Genomic DNA, 17825 nt, shown 5'->3' with positions numbered 1-17825 from the left:
TATTATAGATCTTCTCCGTGAGACTGTTTCATTCATTATTAATGCGATTTTAAAATTTATAATCATTCACATGTGATGGGTGGCAGATAGGACGGTTTTGCGTTGCAGGGTCCGGCCCGATGTTTTACGAACTCTGACTCGATTATCTGGGCTTGATTAACTCGGCCCAGCCCAAAAAAAGGGCCGTGGGAGAATATTACCTGTTGAAACTTAATTAAGACCATATACTCTTGCCCCAATTAATTACCTAATTATGTAGCTTTGTACAGGATTTATTTTAGTATTAGCAAAAGAAATTATTGAATTTAACTACTATTTATTGGTTCATAAATTTAGTCAATCTGCCAAAATTAGTAAGCATTAATTGCAATTCGGAGCCAAAAGCAATTACAATTAATTAATCACTGTGTAATATAAAGTAATGGTAATATGTATTTTCAATGTAGTTTAACTTATTTTTCAATTGAATGAAGCGGTAGTATGATACTGTTTTAAAATAAAATAAAATGTGTTTTCAAGGTCTCACAACATGCATTATTGATATCACCCCAAACGTGCACAACCATGCTAAGAACATTGATCCCCTTCCAATGCGATGAGACCCGCCAAAAATCGCCCTATAAGGAGGGAGATTATCGACGCTGTTCGCCGACGGGCTCTCGTCGACCACCGGAGACGGAGCCTGTGGAGAGAACGACGACTGCGACGGTGACAACTGCGGTGCGCCCACGGGCGCGCCCGCGGATGGGTTTGCGGTGACGTGCACCGGAAGCTGCATACCGCCCAAACAATGCGTTATCACGCCGCAGATGAAGTACCGATCGCCTGGCGCGGTGAGCGGCACCGTCGTGTTCCCGTCGCTGCCCGTAAGAAGTGCGTTCGTGGCGTTGCATGCGTCGTAGTCGGCTTTTTCGACCTCGTTAACTGTATGATACTTCGAGTACTGGAAAGCTGGACACAGTCGAAGAACGTTAAATGTTTCTTTGTAACTGTACGTTTCTAGCTACAAAATTTAAGTTCATCAAACATGCCTCTCTAAAGCTTTGCATTCGTATTTATAACAACACAGCAACAACAAAGAACAGAGGCTAAACAAGATTTAGAAGAGAACTTAACATACACAACGCATCGCCGACGTAGAACGTTTTGTTCTGAAGCCACGAGCCGAAGTCGGCGCTGAGGTCCCAGCCGGCGCTGCCGCCGACCGTGTACGAGGTCCCTTCGCTTGTTCGCGCGAGACCGACGACGACTATGACGACGAATAGCGAAGAAACTATCCCGGGCTTGTCCATGAGTATAGCCATGAAACTAATTAATAAGAAAGGGTGTAGGGGATCTTGATGAACTTCAATAAAAAAAAGAAAAGAAAAATTTTGTTTTGAGAAGTGAAGATGCTAGGTTTAATAAATGGGGAAGCTTGTTGGGTATTGTTAACCTAACTAGTGTGAGCCTCTTCTACTTTGGCTTGTCAACAAGGAGGTTTCAAAAATGGAAGGTTGAATGTGAGGAATAGGGGGTTTGAAAAGGTGGGTGGGGTTTGTTGGGGGGTTTTTTTGGGTTTGTTGGTTCTTGGTAGGCAGTTAAACAGCTTTTTAACACCAAAACTGAGATAAAATCAATGTTTTTTTTTTTTTTTGTAAGAAAAAGATAGTACACTATGTATTTTATTCATTAAAATTATGAATTTAATAAAATCAGTGAGGCAGTACAAACCTCAACAAAAAGGAAGGGAGAGGCGCGGGAGGGTTGCAGGGTTAAGAAAGATGATTTTTAGACGAAAAAAATTCAATTTTGTTGGCCTTGTAATTGTTCAGAGTGAGAGAGAGGCAATTAAATTAATTAATTTTGTGTTAATTAATTTCCGTGTAATACAACTCACATAAAGATTTGGACCAGCCATTGGATATATTGCTCCAAATTATGAATTAATTTAGTCCAATTCGCTCTTGACGTGGTTCGCGAGACCAAATGGTGTGTGCGATTCAATAACTTAATGCAGATAAGCTAATTAGGATTGTTTGATTCGTGAATTTCGCAACCTATGTAGCTAGGAATTGAGTTTCTTTCGATTATCTCTCAATATTTAATTTGAGGCTAGAAAACAACAAATTTGATATCTCACAGTATTTAATCTGAGACTAGAAAACAACAAATTCGTAAATAGAAACACCATCGAAGTTTGAACCCTGACCTATGACCACAAAGGCACAAACCAAGTGTCTAGATTAATTACTTTTTTTTCACTTTGAAACTGCGAGTAAAGCGAGAAAGGAAAAAAAAAAAAAGAAAAAAAAAAAAGAAACATTCATTTTTTATTATATTAAACATCACTTCTCTTCAACTCTTTTTTATAGATATAATTTTACTTCTGCTCATTCTCATGGTTAAGGGGAAAGAAATCAAATAGAGAGACAAAGAGGTTGATGATCCAAACATTAAGTTCTTAACATTTCATGGTAATGATGATATCCAAACTAATTATGTTATGCTCATTAATTTCCAACATTAGCAAATTAAGCAGCTACATAACAAATAAGTTCCCTCTAGCTAAGATCATAGGTATCACCTATGTTCCAAAAATTAAAAAGACCCCGAAAGAGGAGGAACATAATGGCGATGATGACGATGACGACGACGACGACGATGATGACGATACGTTACAACGCAGAAGCTGCGGCTTTTGAGTGTTGAACACCCACCTATTGTAGTGCAAGCTCCTACTCCCCTCCTCTAACCATTTTTGTACGTGGTCTCCTCTTCCCTGAGCCTAACAAAACGGTCCGAGCCATCGGCACCTGGCTCGACCATTTCTCAAAGTGGCTCCCCCATTTCTCCCTCCCCCAGTTAGTGAGGGACCATGAGTTTCTCGACTATGCAGCGCTCTTTATATAGTCAACATGTTAGGAGTACTAATCCACCGAGTACTTAAACAAAATTTCCATAGCTTTTTTATTTTGAAAATTAATTTTCTTTAAAGTTTATCCCAATTAAAGATTTGTTTTGTCCTTATTATTAAGTCCAAGCTATATATCGTTCCCGAGGTTCCTTTCGTTGGTTTCTTACGCACGTTTTCTTCTGTTTTTCTAATAATTTTATAGCTCGCACAATAAAAATATAAATTATCATTTTATGATGAATTATAATAAGCAATATTTTCCCCCAAAATTTTAAGTACCAAAAGTATTTAAAATAATAGATTCGATTTAGTCTACAACACTGGTGTTTAAAATAATTTTGAATCTTTCTCCTCTAGCCAAATAGTAACAGAAACCGTCACGGGAGTTGTAAAAGAAAACTTGATAAAAATGCATGGGGTTCTAAACTATATTACTTTTCAAATTTTAATTTTCTTGAAAACTAGGTAATTTTAATTGGATAAATTAAAATTTTTGCTATATTATAGATTTACTAATTTAAATTATTTTACAGTTAATAAAAGTGCTGCTGCTGATAAGTTTTTGTGCCACAAAATTCAATAAATGTTTTAATTTAATTTTTGTGCAAAATTATATTAAAACAAATTAGAAATGAAATTGCAAGTTCATCAAAGAAGACAAAATTAAGGAATCTTACTTGAAAAGATCGAGCATGTTTTCCACTTGTATTTATATGAAAATTTAGCGGGCAGCAAAGTTTAATGAAAACTTTTGCAATTAAAGGAACAATTAAGAAATTTATAAATTTTGCAAGCTCAACTTCGTTCAACCTCCTAAAGTTTGAAAGACTGATCTTTATTGAATTTTGCAAGTTCAAATCAAATTTTTAAGAAACTGACAAAAAACCCTCCTTTTCTTTTCTTTTTAATTTCTCTCGTTTTTTTTTCTCTCCAACCAACATTACCTCCGCCCTTGTTACCATCATTATCTCCGCTCTTTTATTTCCCTCATTCTTTTTTTCCTCTCCAACCATCATTACCTCCTCTATCACCACTAGGATTCTTGGTAATGGTAATAAGGGCGGCACTGTATTCTCTTCCTCCGCCTCACCAACACCGGTATTGATGTCGGTGCAAAAGAAGAGAACTTGAAGCCGCCTCTGGTGTTGACGTCGGTGTCGACGCCTGCCGAGATGGAGGTAGAGAAAGAGGAGGTAGCGCTGCTTCTGTTACTGTCAATGACAGCCGCAAAGGAGACGATTAGGGTTGGAGAGAAAAAAAAAATGAAAGAAAAAAATATATATTTTTATTATTTTTTTAAAATTTGATTTGAATTTGTAAAACTAAAATTAATAACTTACTTTTATAAAATTATATAAGGAATAAATTTTTTACCCAAACTGACTAAATTTGAATGATATATATATATATATATATATATAGGAAAAATTTCATCACTACCCTTCCAAATAAGTCTAATATCATGAATGCCCCTATAACAATTGAAATATCATAAATAACCTTTTAAAAGAGAGAAACTTTCAAAAATAACCTTCACACTAATTTATTATCAATTTTGAATAAACAACAAACAAAATTCCAACTTTTGAAACCATCTTAAAATATTAATTGACTATAAATTATTTTAATTTTATAAACACTTTTAAATAGACCTACATTTAGAAATAAGGTTTTCGTAATATCTGACGATTAAAGCTAAAAAAAAAAAAAATAAAAATTTTGAAAAAATTTACCAAAAATTGTTTAAAGTATCAATTGACTCATTAAAATTAGGTTAAACAATTTATTCAAAATATAACTTAAAAATATATATGCATGATGTGAATTAAGTTATTTGAACTAGCACAATTTCTTGCTTTTGGAATCTCGAATTTAAGATAATAATATAAAGTATCTATTTTAAAACCACACAGCAGTAAAATGATATATTTTACTGTTTATTTTAATATTTTAAAATAAATATATCATGCTAAATACTTTTGTAAAAAATTTTAGAAGTTAAGGGCCAAAATGGACATTCGACCAGTATTTATGATAATCTAAATATTTATAATTCTATAAAGAGATGAATAGTAAGGGTAAGGGTATGTTTGAAATAATAATATTTGTGGGGTAATTGTGATATAATCAAAATTTATAGGGCATCTTGATATTTTTTAAGTTTAGAGGGCACAAATAAAATTGACCATATAATATATATATAGATATATATATATATAATAATATATATAATATATATATATATATATCTATTCTTTATCTATAAAACTATTATGAATCTCCGTGGAGATTCAAGCTTTCTCCTTATTTTAGGAAAAAAGTGGGACCCACCTCTTCTGTAAATGTACAGAATATATTTCTTTAGTGGGTCCACTAAATAATAATGTTAGCAGAATAGAAAATTTTTGAACGTTAATTAAGGAGCTCATAAATACTTCGTGTTTCAAACGTTGCACAAAATAATAATGTTTAGTGGAATAAAAAATATTTGAAGTTAATTGACGAGCCCATACATAAATGCTAGGGTGTTTCTATATATGTAACGTTTCACATAAACACAATTTTTTTTAAAGAAAATATACAATAATACATGTCAATAATTTAGGTATTTGTTCTTAGGTGTCTTAAAAAATTAAATTTGTATCGTCTGTGTAATAAATGCAAAGTCGGTTATCTCCTCAAGAGACTTCTCGGTTCTTCCATCCGCCCCTCCATCTCCTTCTCTCTCTATTTTTTTTCTTTCGTTCACACTATTCACGAAACCCACTAAATAATAATGTTTCGCATAATAGGAAACATTTGGACGTTTATGAGGAGCCCATAAATGCTAAGTCGTTTCAAACATTCGCATTAAAATAATAATGTTTAGTGAAATGAAAAATATTTGGAAGTTTATGAGGAGCCATAAATGTTAGGGATTCTATATATGTAACGTTTCACATAAGATAATTTTTTTAAAAAATAATATACAATAATAAGTGTCCAAATTTAGGTATTGTTCTTAGGTATTTTAAAAAATTAAATTTGTACGCTCCGTGTAAATAATGCAAAGTCGGTTGTCTACTCAAGAGATTTTTCGGGTTCTTTCCATCCGCTCCCTCCATTTCCTTCTCTTTATTTTTTTTTCCTTTCGTCCATCTATTCACCACCACCCCTTTGCCCCTTCGCCACTTCCGCTCACACTTCGACGCCTTCGGAAGTTCCTCCTCGACCCCCTCGCCGCTGCAGCAGCAGCTGCCTCGGCCACTGCGTCGACTCAACACAGCCAAGATCACTTTGAAAGAGAGGGTTGGTGTATCAGCTGCAGAAGCGAAACATTGAGTGAAATTTTTATATATTCAGTAATTTTGTTTTCAGTAATTTCAGAGACCTCATTGTGAAATAAATTTTTTAATCGGTTAAGTTGAATTTTTGATTGTTGTGTAACTATTTTGTAGGTACAGGAGCAAGCGTATTAGGGGTGGAGAGTGGACTGCGTATTCTATAAGTCAACAACCTTTAATAGTCATGATATTATTTTCATGTTTGTTTTCTACAACTAACTTCTTGTATGCTATTTTGAATATTATTAATTATTTTTTCATCTTTATCTATATTTTATATTGGTTTGGCAATTTATTCCGCTTTAGGAATTAAGTATTTTCAGTTCAACTATATGAATATGCATAGCAAATAACTATTTTATGATTATCTAATTTCGTATTCTTGGACTCATTTCAAATATGGAAAGAAAAGAGTATATATATAGTTGAAGTTTAGCAAAATTAATGTGTGATCGGATATAATTACAGTAGATATAATACAAAGATTGTAGATTTATCTATTGAATATTTTTATTTGTTTCAGGAATTGATGCTTCTCCTGTCAACGATTAATTATATTGACGGGTTTTTTTTATTTGAATTTAATGCTTTATTTATTTTCTCCTATTTTTCACTAATATACATAATTTTAAATTAATGTTAATCTTTTTTATTAGGAATTCATTGCCTGTATGTGTTGATCTGTAATTTTTTTGTCTCTGATTTTGTGCATATGACGTAAATTGCAGTCAAAAAAAAAAAAATTGCAGTTCTGATCTATGCACTTTGTTATTTTTTTTTTCATAGCAGATATTTTTTTCATCCATATATAGCATATTTCAGCATCTCCTACCAATTAAGAGAAATCTTAAGATTATAAATTTCATTTTCTATTAATGTTTGAATAAGTAAAAAAAAATATAAAAACTGACAAATATTAATTAATTACTTACCTTTTTGTTTCTGTATGTGTAGAGAGAGAGAGAGAGAGAGAGAAGAGAGAGAGAGAGCATTTTGCTAATAAAATTTTACAATTAGGTCTAATTGGAAACTCTACAAATTTATAATTTTTTAGTATTTTTTGTTGTCTTATAGAAATACTGTTAATATTAATATATAAATCAATATATACGATTTTTTTTTAGAGTATGAAAAACACGATTAATAATTAAATGAAATGTTTATTTAATGGATAAAAACCTATCGACGATTTGTTCGACGTTGTGTCATTCTTCATTATATTTGCATCTTATATAATTAAAAGTACATTTATAAAAATAAAATTTTATTAAGTCTATAATCATGTTCACGTGTGCAAGCTAACTGTACTTTTTATGGGACCTACCTAATCTGAAAAATGAAAAAATTATAGAGAAAAACTAATGTTAAATATTGAATATTATCTACGACCGCCGCATCGCGCGGTGTCCACTACACTAGTATTACATTAAAGGAGGGTTTGGGAGGCCACAGAGAGTGACACGTGTCACCCTCCCAAAACCTCCTTTACTTCTCTTTCCAATTATATATAAAATTTGATATTTTTAATTTTTAAAGTTTTAAATTTTATATTTTATATTTATAAATATCTAATTTAAATTTTAACTTATAAATTATTTTCTAATTTTGTAACTTCAATTTTAAAATTTTAAATCTTAAACTTTATAAAATTATAAAGTTAATTTTCTTAATAATACGGGTAATAAATCGGATAATAAAATTTAACATTATTAGATTTAATTTAATCATGTAAAATATCGTAGTATAAAAATACATAATTAATTTTTAAGTAAAAATTTTAAAAATATAGTGTATACTATAATAATATTAAGCAATTTATTCTACAAATTTACTTCCCTTCTATCTATTGATTTTTTAAAAATTATTTTGATAGATTTATCTCAAATCTTTCTCATATAAATCTTTATAAAATAAAGTGATGTATAAATTTATTTGGGCATATATCAATTTTAAGATTTAACTATTAAATTATTTTTATATAATTTTTATTTAATTAATAATTTGACTTATAAAACTATATAAAAATATTAAAAAAATAAAATTTATTATAAAAATATTTTAGATCCGCAGCATCGCTCGGGTATTTCACTAGTATGTATATATATATATATAACTTCATTGTTTGGTTTCTCTTAGTATATATATACATTTATATATATATATATATATATATATAAAATAATTTTAGTGTCAAAATAAACGCTTAATAATTTTCCGGACGTGATAAGTCCAATCTCCCGGGGTCCATTGAATACAAACTGGATGCATGCACGATGCATTTCCCCCACTTTGGGATTCGTGCAATGCAACAAATTATCACCCTCGTAATTAAATGCACCTCACATGGTCCGCTGCACCTGACATTACATTCTATTTTGTAAAAAACAAGACGTACTCTTCCTATCTTAGATCTCTGTACATACAAAACAGACGAGGACAAAAGAAAAAAAAATCATCAATTATTTCTAATAAGTATTTTATATTTTTATCTAAGTTATTTTTTTTTAAAAAAGAAACAGATAGAGCCCGTACCCCTCTCTCTTTTAAAAAAATAATAATAATAACTAAGGGTGTGATTGGTTCCACGTAAAACTGTGAAAAAAAAATTTTCGGTAAAAAAAAAATTTTGATGAAAAAATAATTTTACGTTGTTTAATATTTGATTTGTAGGAAAAGAAAATTAATTTTTCATTACGGATTGTTTGTTGAAAGAAGAAATAAATAAATAAATAAATTATTAAATATTATTATTTTATTTATATATTTATATTATTAATATATAATTATTATCATATTATATATATTAGTATTATAATTTATATTTATAAATAAAAATTTAATAAATATATTTATATTAAAATAAATTACATCTTTAATATATATATATATTATAATATATATTATATATATAAAAAAAGATGGGATGAAGAGAGAGGTCACAGCGTGGACCTCTCTCTAGCGGTCCACGAGGTGGGGCGTCTCGGGTCCACTTCCTGCTGACCCCGCCCCTCCACGTCCGGATTTTTCGCCGTGGGTTTTTATTTTTCGCTCGTTTCAATCGGAAAGCGAAAATATTTTATCTCAGATTCGTAAAATAAGTTTTTCGAAAAAAATTTTACGAGCAAACAATTGCTGGGATTCTTATTTTTCCATAGAAAATTTTTATTCGGGATGATTTTACGACGAATCAAACAGGGCCTAAGCGGATTCCTTACTACTTTTTCCTTCAAAAAAAAAAGAAAAAAATCATCTCAAAGTTTTGACTTTTCCCACTACAAATAATTTGACTTCTCGCACTGCAACATGCAACCAAAAAGGCCTCGGAGGGCCCAGCACGATAAAATTTGCTTTGCTTTTTCTCAACAATCCAAACTCTCGGCCCAAAGGCACGCAGGGGCATTTCCAGATTTAGATGGATTCGGTTTCGTACATTACCCGGCCCATCATGCCCATTATGGTTAAGGTTTTCCTAAGGACCTAATTTTTTTAAAAAAAAAAAAAAGTCTCCAGCTCAAATACAAAAAATGTGAAATATAAAATGTTTATAATAGAACTACAAAGAAAGTAAGATGTTTCACTCATACACGTACTCCTGAAAACATTTTAATCCTACTGCGTACCGAAACAAAATACTTATTCTCATTTTGTGGAATAACATCCAAGCAAGCATGCAAGATCATGACAAACCTGACCATGCGCCAAAAAAGGGGAAAAAATCATGAATAATTCAACATTAAATAACTTCTTAAACTATAGCTAAGACTTTGTATTATTTAATATGACGAAACTTACATTACATAAAAAAGAGTATTTTAGCTGATCATACAATACCATGTTAGCTAAGTGCCATTAGCCAACACACAAACACAGCAGTTTTAACCTTCGATCGATTCCCGTCATCTCTATATCTCTACTCGTTTATAACACATACGCATTCAAAGTAGAAGATCGAAAAGCATTTAAAGGATGTAGAAACTTGCGAAGACAACAGGTGGATGAACAACCACCCAAGAGCCACGACCATTACATTACGATCACCGTCGTCGTCGTCGTCGTCGTCGTCATGCCATCCTGTTCAAAACCCGCGGGTCGAACTCCGAGCCGGGCCTGAGCCCGATCCCGGTGGATTGCTAGTGGACCGGATCCAAGAGTGGGTAGTGTTATTAAGGTATAAATAGAGTGCAACGTTCGAAGGTGTCGACGTACGCAGAACCACATGTGTCTGCATGTGGCGTTGCATGCATACTCGCATGCAAACAAACATGGTACTTGTCGACGTATAGCGCAGACATGCTTAATGAGTGACACGTGCAGCACGATCATTGTGGTACGTTGAGAAACTAGTTTAGTGACCCATATATTACGACGAATAGATACTATTAAAATAAAAATTTATAAAAAATAAAATATCAGTTTAGTGTAAAAAATGATAAATATAATCTATATTATAAACAAACAACTTTAAAAAATAAAATTATAATGAAAAAAAAGGTAATTGTTCAACAAAACTATTCAATATTGTTTAAAAGAAGTCGCATATCATGCAAATGTATGATTGAAATTATTTCTATAACACAATAATCAAACGAAGAAAAAAAAAAAAAGAAAAAAATAGGCCTCATTCCTTTCCAAATTAAAGAGGTGAGTATATACAGGATTTAGCCATGAAGATTAATATATATATATATATATATATATTGACGGCTAAATGATGAATTTGGGGCGTGACCGACGCTGGGCTCGTGATCCTGGTTCCGGACGGGTTCCGATCGAACCGGGTCTGGTTCAACCTGGCTCAGCCCACGGGACAAAGTTAACTTCTAGTACTGGTTAGGTGCTCGCCTGGGTGCCGACGAAGAGGTTGGAGGCTCTGAGCTTGCTTAAGTATAAAGTTTGTGTCTCCGGTTTCCGATTAGCATATATAAATATTTTGAAGAGAATAGTAATAATAAAAAAATGCAATAGTATTTATTTCACCGAAAATTTTATTAAACAAGAGACACTATCATGCCAAGCAGTAAAGTGCAGGAATAACAGAAAAATATTAGTATTGATGTAAATTTTTATAATATTATCTTTATATATTGTGGCGATGCATTAATGATATCAAAGGAGAGGCATTCGATAGTTAAATATACAAATTCTAAAATAACACATAAAATTAATTATTAATATATTAATATTATATAAAAATAAAATTTTCAAAATTTTATAATATAACTTAAAAATTATATTATCTTACTCAACAGAAAAAAATACACATTTAGAAGTTGGGGCAAAAATTGTATGGGCATCCTCCCCAAACTAAGTTAGTTTGGGGAGGATGCGGGTAGGCGCCGCGAGGCCGGTGCGCGTCCATTCTTGCCCTCCCCTCCTCTCCGCAAGGCCGGCACGCCCCCATCCTTGCCCTCCCCTCCTCTCCGTTAGCTTCTTTCTCTCTCTCCCTCTCTAAAAATTTGGAGTTCATAATTTTATTTATTTTATTTTTATGGGTTTTCGATGGTCACGATGGACGTTGCACATCAGCCGGTGCCCATCGACTACATCCCCACTGTCTATTAAAAATCTAATATATTTGCACTAGTTTTATTATCTGCTTTGAAATTAATTTTTTTTTAAAAAAAATTAAATTATTAAATGATGGGTACACAAGAAGTACATTTTGGTTATAGGAGCTACATGTAACATTCCTCCTACGTCATCACTATTTGTATTCTCTTTTATAGCGACTCACGGGGGAACCCTTTCGCACTCCCTCGCCGTACTCCCTCTCCCTCTTGGCACTCGCATTCCTTTTCACTTCGAAACCCTAGAAGGGAGAGAGAGACGGATCGAATCTCCTCGACCCAGATTCTCTCTTCTTCTGCTGCTGCTGCTGCTTCTTCTTCTCCGGTGAAACCTCGTTCTTGGTGGGGTTGCGACGGGCTCCGACGTCGGCGAAGCGGCTTCCTCGATCTCCCGCCATGAATCCGGAGTAGTAAGGCCCTAATACACCATCTTGATCTTCATTCTTTTGATTCCTGTTCTATATTCGTAGAATTTTCGGTTTGAATTAGTTGTTTGTTAGTTTGTGGAGTTTGGATTGATCGATTAGGGTTTTTACTGAAATCTCGCCCGATCGTCCTGATCTGAGTGGTGTTTACTGAACGGGTCGCATAGTTTTTAATTGATTTGGGGTAATTCGGATATATTTTGGGTTTTTAAGAAGGAAAGGATCCGATTGGTGATTTTGACTGGATCTTGATGTAGAATTTGGCTCTATGTTTTATGCGTTTATGGGCCTTGTATCAGGCTGTTGTTAGAAACTTATCAGATAGATTATGGATAGTTCACTACATGACCTTGTGAAGGATTTCAGTGTTTGGGATCAAAGCATCCATGGCTGTTATATGAGATTGCCAAGAGCATTGCTTCTGGTCAAATGATTGCATGGTATATCAAATTAGCACAGTAGTTTCATTTTGATGCCCTAATGCAGAATGCCTTGAACAAGCTGTGATGTTGGATTTCTGATAGCAAACTGAATGAATGGTCCCATTGGATTGTTGCTTCTCTCATACCGCTTGTCCTTTCGACTATGCAGGGAGTTATATTGTTTTTGTTTTTTTTCTTGGTTGTTACTCGAGTTGTCGTCTCGTCACGGCATGTGCATGTGTAATAAGAGGCTACGATATCAGTGATTCACATTTTTTGAACCTTGTAAGATATCTGTATGATACTTTTTCTTATTAAGCTTGCAGATAGCATGGAGCTATTGAATGCCTTAAAACTAGCAAATATAGTTTGCATCGATGATTTAACAAATTATGGATAAGTTTGATGTAATTTTTTTTTCTTCTTGAAAGTTCCATTGTTTTAATCGCCTTATTTTCCATAATATTAAAGTGATGCCAAATAACCTATTCTTCTTTTATGAATAGTTGGTTGAGAAGCACTATTCTGTTATTGTTGTTCCTTTTTTTCCTTAAACATAAAATAAAATTGTAAACTTACTGACCAGTGTCAACTCAGATTGTTATCTCAGGTTCCTTTGCAGTTTGTCGATTTTCTATCTAGATATAAAGCTGTTAACTGAGTCACTGTCCGTCTCACTCCTTTTCCCCACCCCCTGAGAAATTGGTTTATACCTTGAACTTAGTATGACTCAGCAACACTACCTTCTGATTAATTGTGCAGTGACTATCTATTCAAGCTTCTGCTTATTGGAGACTCTGGTGTCGGCAAGTCATGTCTCCTCCTAAGATTTGCGGTAATAATTGAAGCAAGAATCTTTTCTTTCCCAACTTTGAACTGTCTTGCCCAGTTTGAGAACTGAACTTTTAGCATGCTCATTCTCTGTGAGATAGAAGTATCTTATATTAGTCTGTGGTGCTTATATAGAGAGGGTACTCTAAAACTGCGGGAGAGTTTGTTTCAGTTGAAAAGTTGTTGTAAGAAGGAAACCCCTTTGTGATGCATGGAAAATTTTCATGACAAATGTGAATAAAGTATGTGTTGTACTGTTAAATACCTTTTCTAGCCAGGTATATAGTCCTAAGACTCCTAACATTGACTTCTCATTGTCAGGATGACTCATACTTGGAGAGCTATATCAGCACCATTGGAGTTGATTTTGTAAGTACAATTGGTATTAAATGTTATTTTAAAATAGTTCTTTTTTTCTTTTGTATGGACCACTGAGATACTATTTTCTTTCTGCAGAAAATACGTACGGTGGAGCAGGATGGGAAGACCATTAAGCTTCAAATTGTGAGTTTCCAGTAGCTCAAGAACTTTTTGTTAATTTGGATTTTCATCTTTGCAATACTTTCATCGTGAAGTGCTGCATCAAATTATGGCTTCTCTTCTCATTGATAGCTGTGAATGCATCTATTTGATCATCTGTCTTATGTAAATTCCTTAAAATAGAAGGTGGAGCATCACTTTTTAAGTTTTTTGTTGTGATTTTCTTTTATAATCTTGAGAATGAAATATTATAAAATTTGGGGGATAATAATTGATTACTTGACTGAAGAGGTGAATTTTCATGACTAGTTTCTGAAAATGTAGCTAAGAAGTAAGATAGGAACTGAGGCTGCCATGTTGAAAACATCTGCAGAATTTGTGAAGCCACGTTTCATGCCTTTCTAAGGATATTGTACTTTAATAAAGAGCAAGTGTGTATATGCTGGAAAGGCAACCTAAGAGGTCTGTTCATTGCATTAGCTGTGAGTGGTCAATTCTTAAATAATATTGACTACCAGAGTGTCATAAATGTGTCTGCTCTGATTGTTCCCTTGTCGTAAGTTTTATGTGACCTTTTTTACCCAATTCATATCCTTGCTTCCACCCTAACCGCTCTGCTCTCTTTGCACATTCCTTCTTTTCTATTTGTATAGCCTCTCTTTGCATATTAATGTTGAAGGGTTTTAACCATCAGAGGCTTCTAATCTTTGGAATATGTAAACAAATATTCTTTGTGAGCATTCTTGTAAGAGTTATCGTAAAGACGCTTATTCAATCTTGTATCATTGTTCATATTAAGTTGAGTTATCGATAGAAGTTATTTGCTAAACTTTGTCAAACTCTGAAAGGTATTTGCTTAAAAGCACTATATTGTACGACAAACTGATCCTCTTCTTCTCCATTTCATTCTAGCAATATTCCTTTGTCCATCTATTTTAGGAATATCACCTTATAATATATCCACGTAATGGGATGGAATTTTTTTGGAATATTTCATCAACTCAATGTGAAAAATGTTAAAAACATAGTGCCTTGAAAATGTTTTCTTTTAACGTACTTAAAGCCTAAAATGGTTGTTAGTGTGATATATAGTGAGAACCCTTTTTTTATTACTTAATTATGTGTGTATCAAGGTTGAAAGATCATTTCTGAAGTGGCTTTTGTCTGGTGAGGCTCTCTGGGCGACAAAATCTTCTAAGAGCTGTCTTACAAATAGCTCTAGCGGATTCTTCTATATAAAGATATTTAATTTCCATATGGAAGTTTCCCTATTTATGCTTCTGAGCGAGTGATTTTCTGGAACCCATGGTATAGTTGCTTAATACTTGCCATTTTTTTTCTTTACACATAGCTTTGAACAATGTCTTATATGGACATGTCATTCTGTAGTTGCTAATGGCTCTTGTTAGTCGCCTAGAAAAGGTTGCATGTTACCTTTGAACCTTAGAAAGATGTTTAATTCTATAAAAATTGCAATGATTTCCTGTGATTTTGGCATACTTCTGGTTATTACTCTCTCTTTCTTGGTTTCAGTGGGATACGGCTGGACAAGAACGTTTCAGGACAATTACTAGCAGTTATTATCGAGGTGCCCACGGTATTATTGTAAGTTTGCGTTTGCCAATCTCATTATTTTCATGCAACTCACTCATCCGTTGGACTGTAACTTATGCTTCTCGTGTTACAGATTGTATATGATGTGACAGACCAAGAGAGTTTCAACAATGTAAAGCAGTGGTTAAATGAGATTGATCGTTATGCAAGTGAGAATGTCAACAAGCTTCTTGTGGGAAACAAGTGTGATCTTACTGCCAACAAAGTTGTGTCCTATGAGACAGCTAAGGTGATTATCATTTTAAAATAATAAAATGCTATTTATTAGTCATTGCCAGTGATAGTTATATTTCTCGCATAAGAAATATTGCAGTTACTATCTGCTTTCCCTTTTCTTCTGGAGCTTATTAAGTTGAAAATCTTTTTGGTTAGGCATTTGCTGATGAAATTGGTATACCATTTATGGAGACTAGTGCGAAGGATGCCACTAATGTGGAGCAGGCCTTCATGGCAATGGCTGCTGCAATAAAGAACAGGTATGTTGACCATACCTAGCGTATATTTTTAGGACCTGTTTGGCCTTGCTGGAGCTTCTGCAGAACTTTTATTTAAGGCAGGCTGTTCGATTGAGCACTAATAGCTTTTCCATTCAAGTCTCCTCTACAGCCTCACGTTGCAACAGAAGCAATAAACTGGAGCATCTAGTTTTGACGCTTGAAACCTCAATTTAGTTTCTTATGACACCAAAAGCTTTACCATGCTTGTTAGCCAAATGCCTGGCTATCAGAACCTTGTATATATTTTGGGAGCATAGAAGCCTTTCTAAAGGAGGTTATACAGGTTCTTTGAGCTTTGTTTGGATGCATATCTTGTTACAGCATATCTGTATTGTTTATTCAAGAGGCGCATGCTGATTCTGTGATTGGTTGATAGGAACATCATGAAAGATCGCTTTAATAACCACTCGGCATATATGGATTTCATCAAGTCATTTCTTGAAATAGGATAAATCACCTCTTATAGAATGCTTTCTCTGGGAAAAAGTTATGATTAGTAAGGGCTTTGTGATGAGCTAGAATCAATCTCCTATGCTCCTGCGTTGCAATTGCAACAGAAAATCCCTCGAATGTTTAAGTTTGATGGGACAAACTGTTCAGACATCCAAACAGGTCCTAGTCCTTTCATTTTAATGTACCTTTTTAGTTACGTGAAAGTTAATAGCTGAAAGTGCTTTGGTGCCCACAGGATGGCTAGCCAACCGGCCACAAATAGTGCACGGCCACCGACAGTGCAAATCCGGGGACAACCTGTCAATCAGAAAACCTCCTGCTGTTCTTCTTAAGTGTATGCTGTTCCCACAATTCCCATGTAAACTTAGCGGTTAGCTGTTCAGAATGGTGCTCTACCTATCCTTAATGTTGCTTTAGAAGCTGTTGTCATTATTCAATTCTGTCTGGTTTTACTTCTTACGAACAAGGATTTGGGATTTATATATATGTAGTTATTCGTTCGCATTGTTGATGCTTCCTCTCTTATATATTTCATTTGCTTCCTTCGGTATAGCGATCAGGAAGTTACCGGAGGTTAACTAATTGCATGGGTGCCTACTTGCTGAGATGATTCGGGCTTCATAGTAGTATAGACGTAAGTTTCCATTGTTTTCCTGGGCTGTCTCCAGTTTTTAAACCATGTGAATATTTTCGTTTCTATTGTTTAAATGATTATTTTAGTTGGTGCCATGTGACTTCATTTGGATTGTACGTTAGTTCTTTTATTAGTTGTTTCAGCACTGAAAAGGAAACCAAGCGCCCTGGCGATTCCCGAGGGAAATGCAACTGGAGGTGAAAGACGTCTTGGACAAGATCTACTTCTTATGTTCCGACTCTCAACTGGTTCGTGCGCATGATTCTGCTCATTCAGAGGCATCCTTTCTGGCTTGTTAACGGGTTGAAAACGAGTTTTTCAGATCTGAAGTCAATGAGCTCTTGGGTTTGACAATTCGAGTGTTGGGTCCTGGCATGTTCAACAGTATGTCGGGTCTGTTCTTTTGTACAGAGAAGTGATTAACATCTTGTTAGGTTTAGGTGTCGGTGAACATCTCGTTATCTTCCACGACCTATTTATGGCGGGCCCAAAGGAAAGGTTGTAACTAAGCGTTGTTCAGAGTGAAAATGATCTAGAACATTCAAGTTTTTCATGTCAATTATTCGGCTCGAAATTACAGGGAAAAAAGGGAAAGTTGAAAAAAAGAAAAAGAAGAAGAGGCATTATGCTGCACTTCAGGCCTGCGTCTCTATTGCTCTCACTTGTTAAATAGTTCTAAAAAT

At 33.9% G+C, this 17825-nt stretch overlaps 2 protein-coding genes across 7 annotated transcripts; one reads left to right on the top strand and one right to left on the bottom strand.

Moving 5' to 3' along the window:
* Positions 375-1611, bottom strand: LOC109707969 (blue copper protein-like). The gene is made up of 2 exons (XM_020229519.1): positions 1121-1611; positions 375-951 (listed from the first exon to the last, which is right to left on the bottom strand). The coding sequence occupies exons 1-2, from the start codon at positions 1302-1304 to the stop codon at positions 515-517; spliced, it is 621 nt and encodes a 206-aa protein (XP_020085108.1). The 5' UTR covers positions 1305-1611; the 3' UTR covers positions 375-514.
* Positions 11937-17701, top strand: LOC109708161 (GTP-binding protein YPTM2-like). Of its 6 annotated transcripts, none has more exons than XR_002215674.1 (10): positions 11937-12196; positions 13396-13468; positions 13786-13833; positions 13921-13968; positions 15478-15549; positions 15632-15787; positions 15931-16034; positions 16744-16842; positions 17062-17142; positions 17286-17701. XR_002215674.1 is itself a non-coding variant. In XM_020229784.1 (9 exons), exons 1-8 carry the CDS (start codon positions 12183-12185, stop codon positions 16838-16840), a joined length of 612 nt encoding a protein of 203 aa, XP_020085373.1. In that variant the 5' UTR covers positions 11937-12182; the 3' UTR covers positions 16841-16842; positions 17062-17701. The 6 variants fall into 6 exon arrangements, 3 of the variants coding, with proteins under 3 accessions (XP_020085373.1, XP_020085372.1, XP_020085374.1); XR_002215675.1 differs by having other exon boundaries at positions 17277-17701; XR_002215676.1 differs by having other exon boundaries at positions 17265-17701.

The sequence above is a fragment of the Ananas comosus genome, linkage group 3 (genome assembly GCF_001540865.1).
Source record: "Ananas comosus cultivar F153 linkage group 3, ASM154086v1, whole genome shotgun sequence".
In the NCBI taxonomy this organism is placed as follows: Eukaryota; Viridiplantae; Streptophyta; class Magnoliopsida; order Poales; family Bromeliaceae; genus Ananas; species Ananas comosus.
This window is presented reverse-complemented; position numbering and strand designations above follow the sequence as displayed.

Coding starts and splice junctions, on each gene's coding strand:
- LOC109707969 (XM_020229519.1), bottom strand. CDS start 1,304: ATGGCTATACTCATGGACAAGCCCGGGATAGTTTCTTCGCTATTCGTC. Junction 952..1,120: donor CTACGTCGGCGATGCGTTGT/GTATGTTAAGTT, acceptor GACTGTGTCCAG/CTTTCCAGTACTCGAAGTAT.
- LOC109708161 (XM_020229784.1), top strand. Junction 13,969..15,477: donor AGACCATTAAGCTTCAAATT/GTGAGTTTCCAG, acceptor TCTTGGTTTCAG/TGGGATACGGCTGGACAAGA. Junction 15,550..15,631: donor GAGGTGCCCACGGTATTATT/GTAAGTTTGCGT, acceptor CTCGTGTTACAG/ATTGTATATGATGTGACAGA.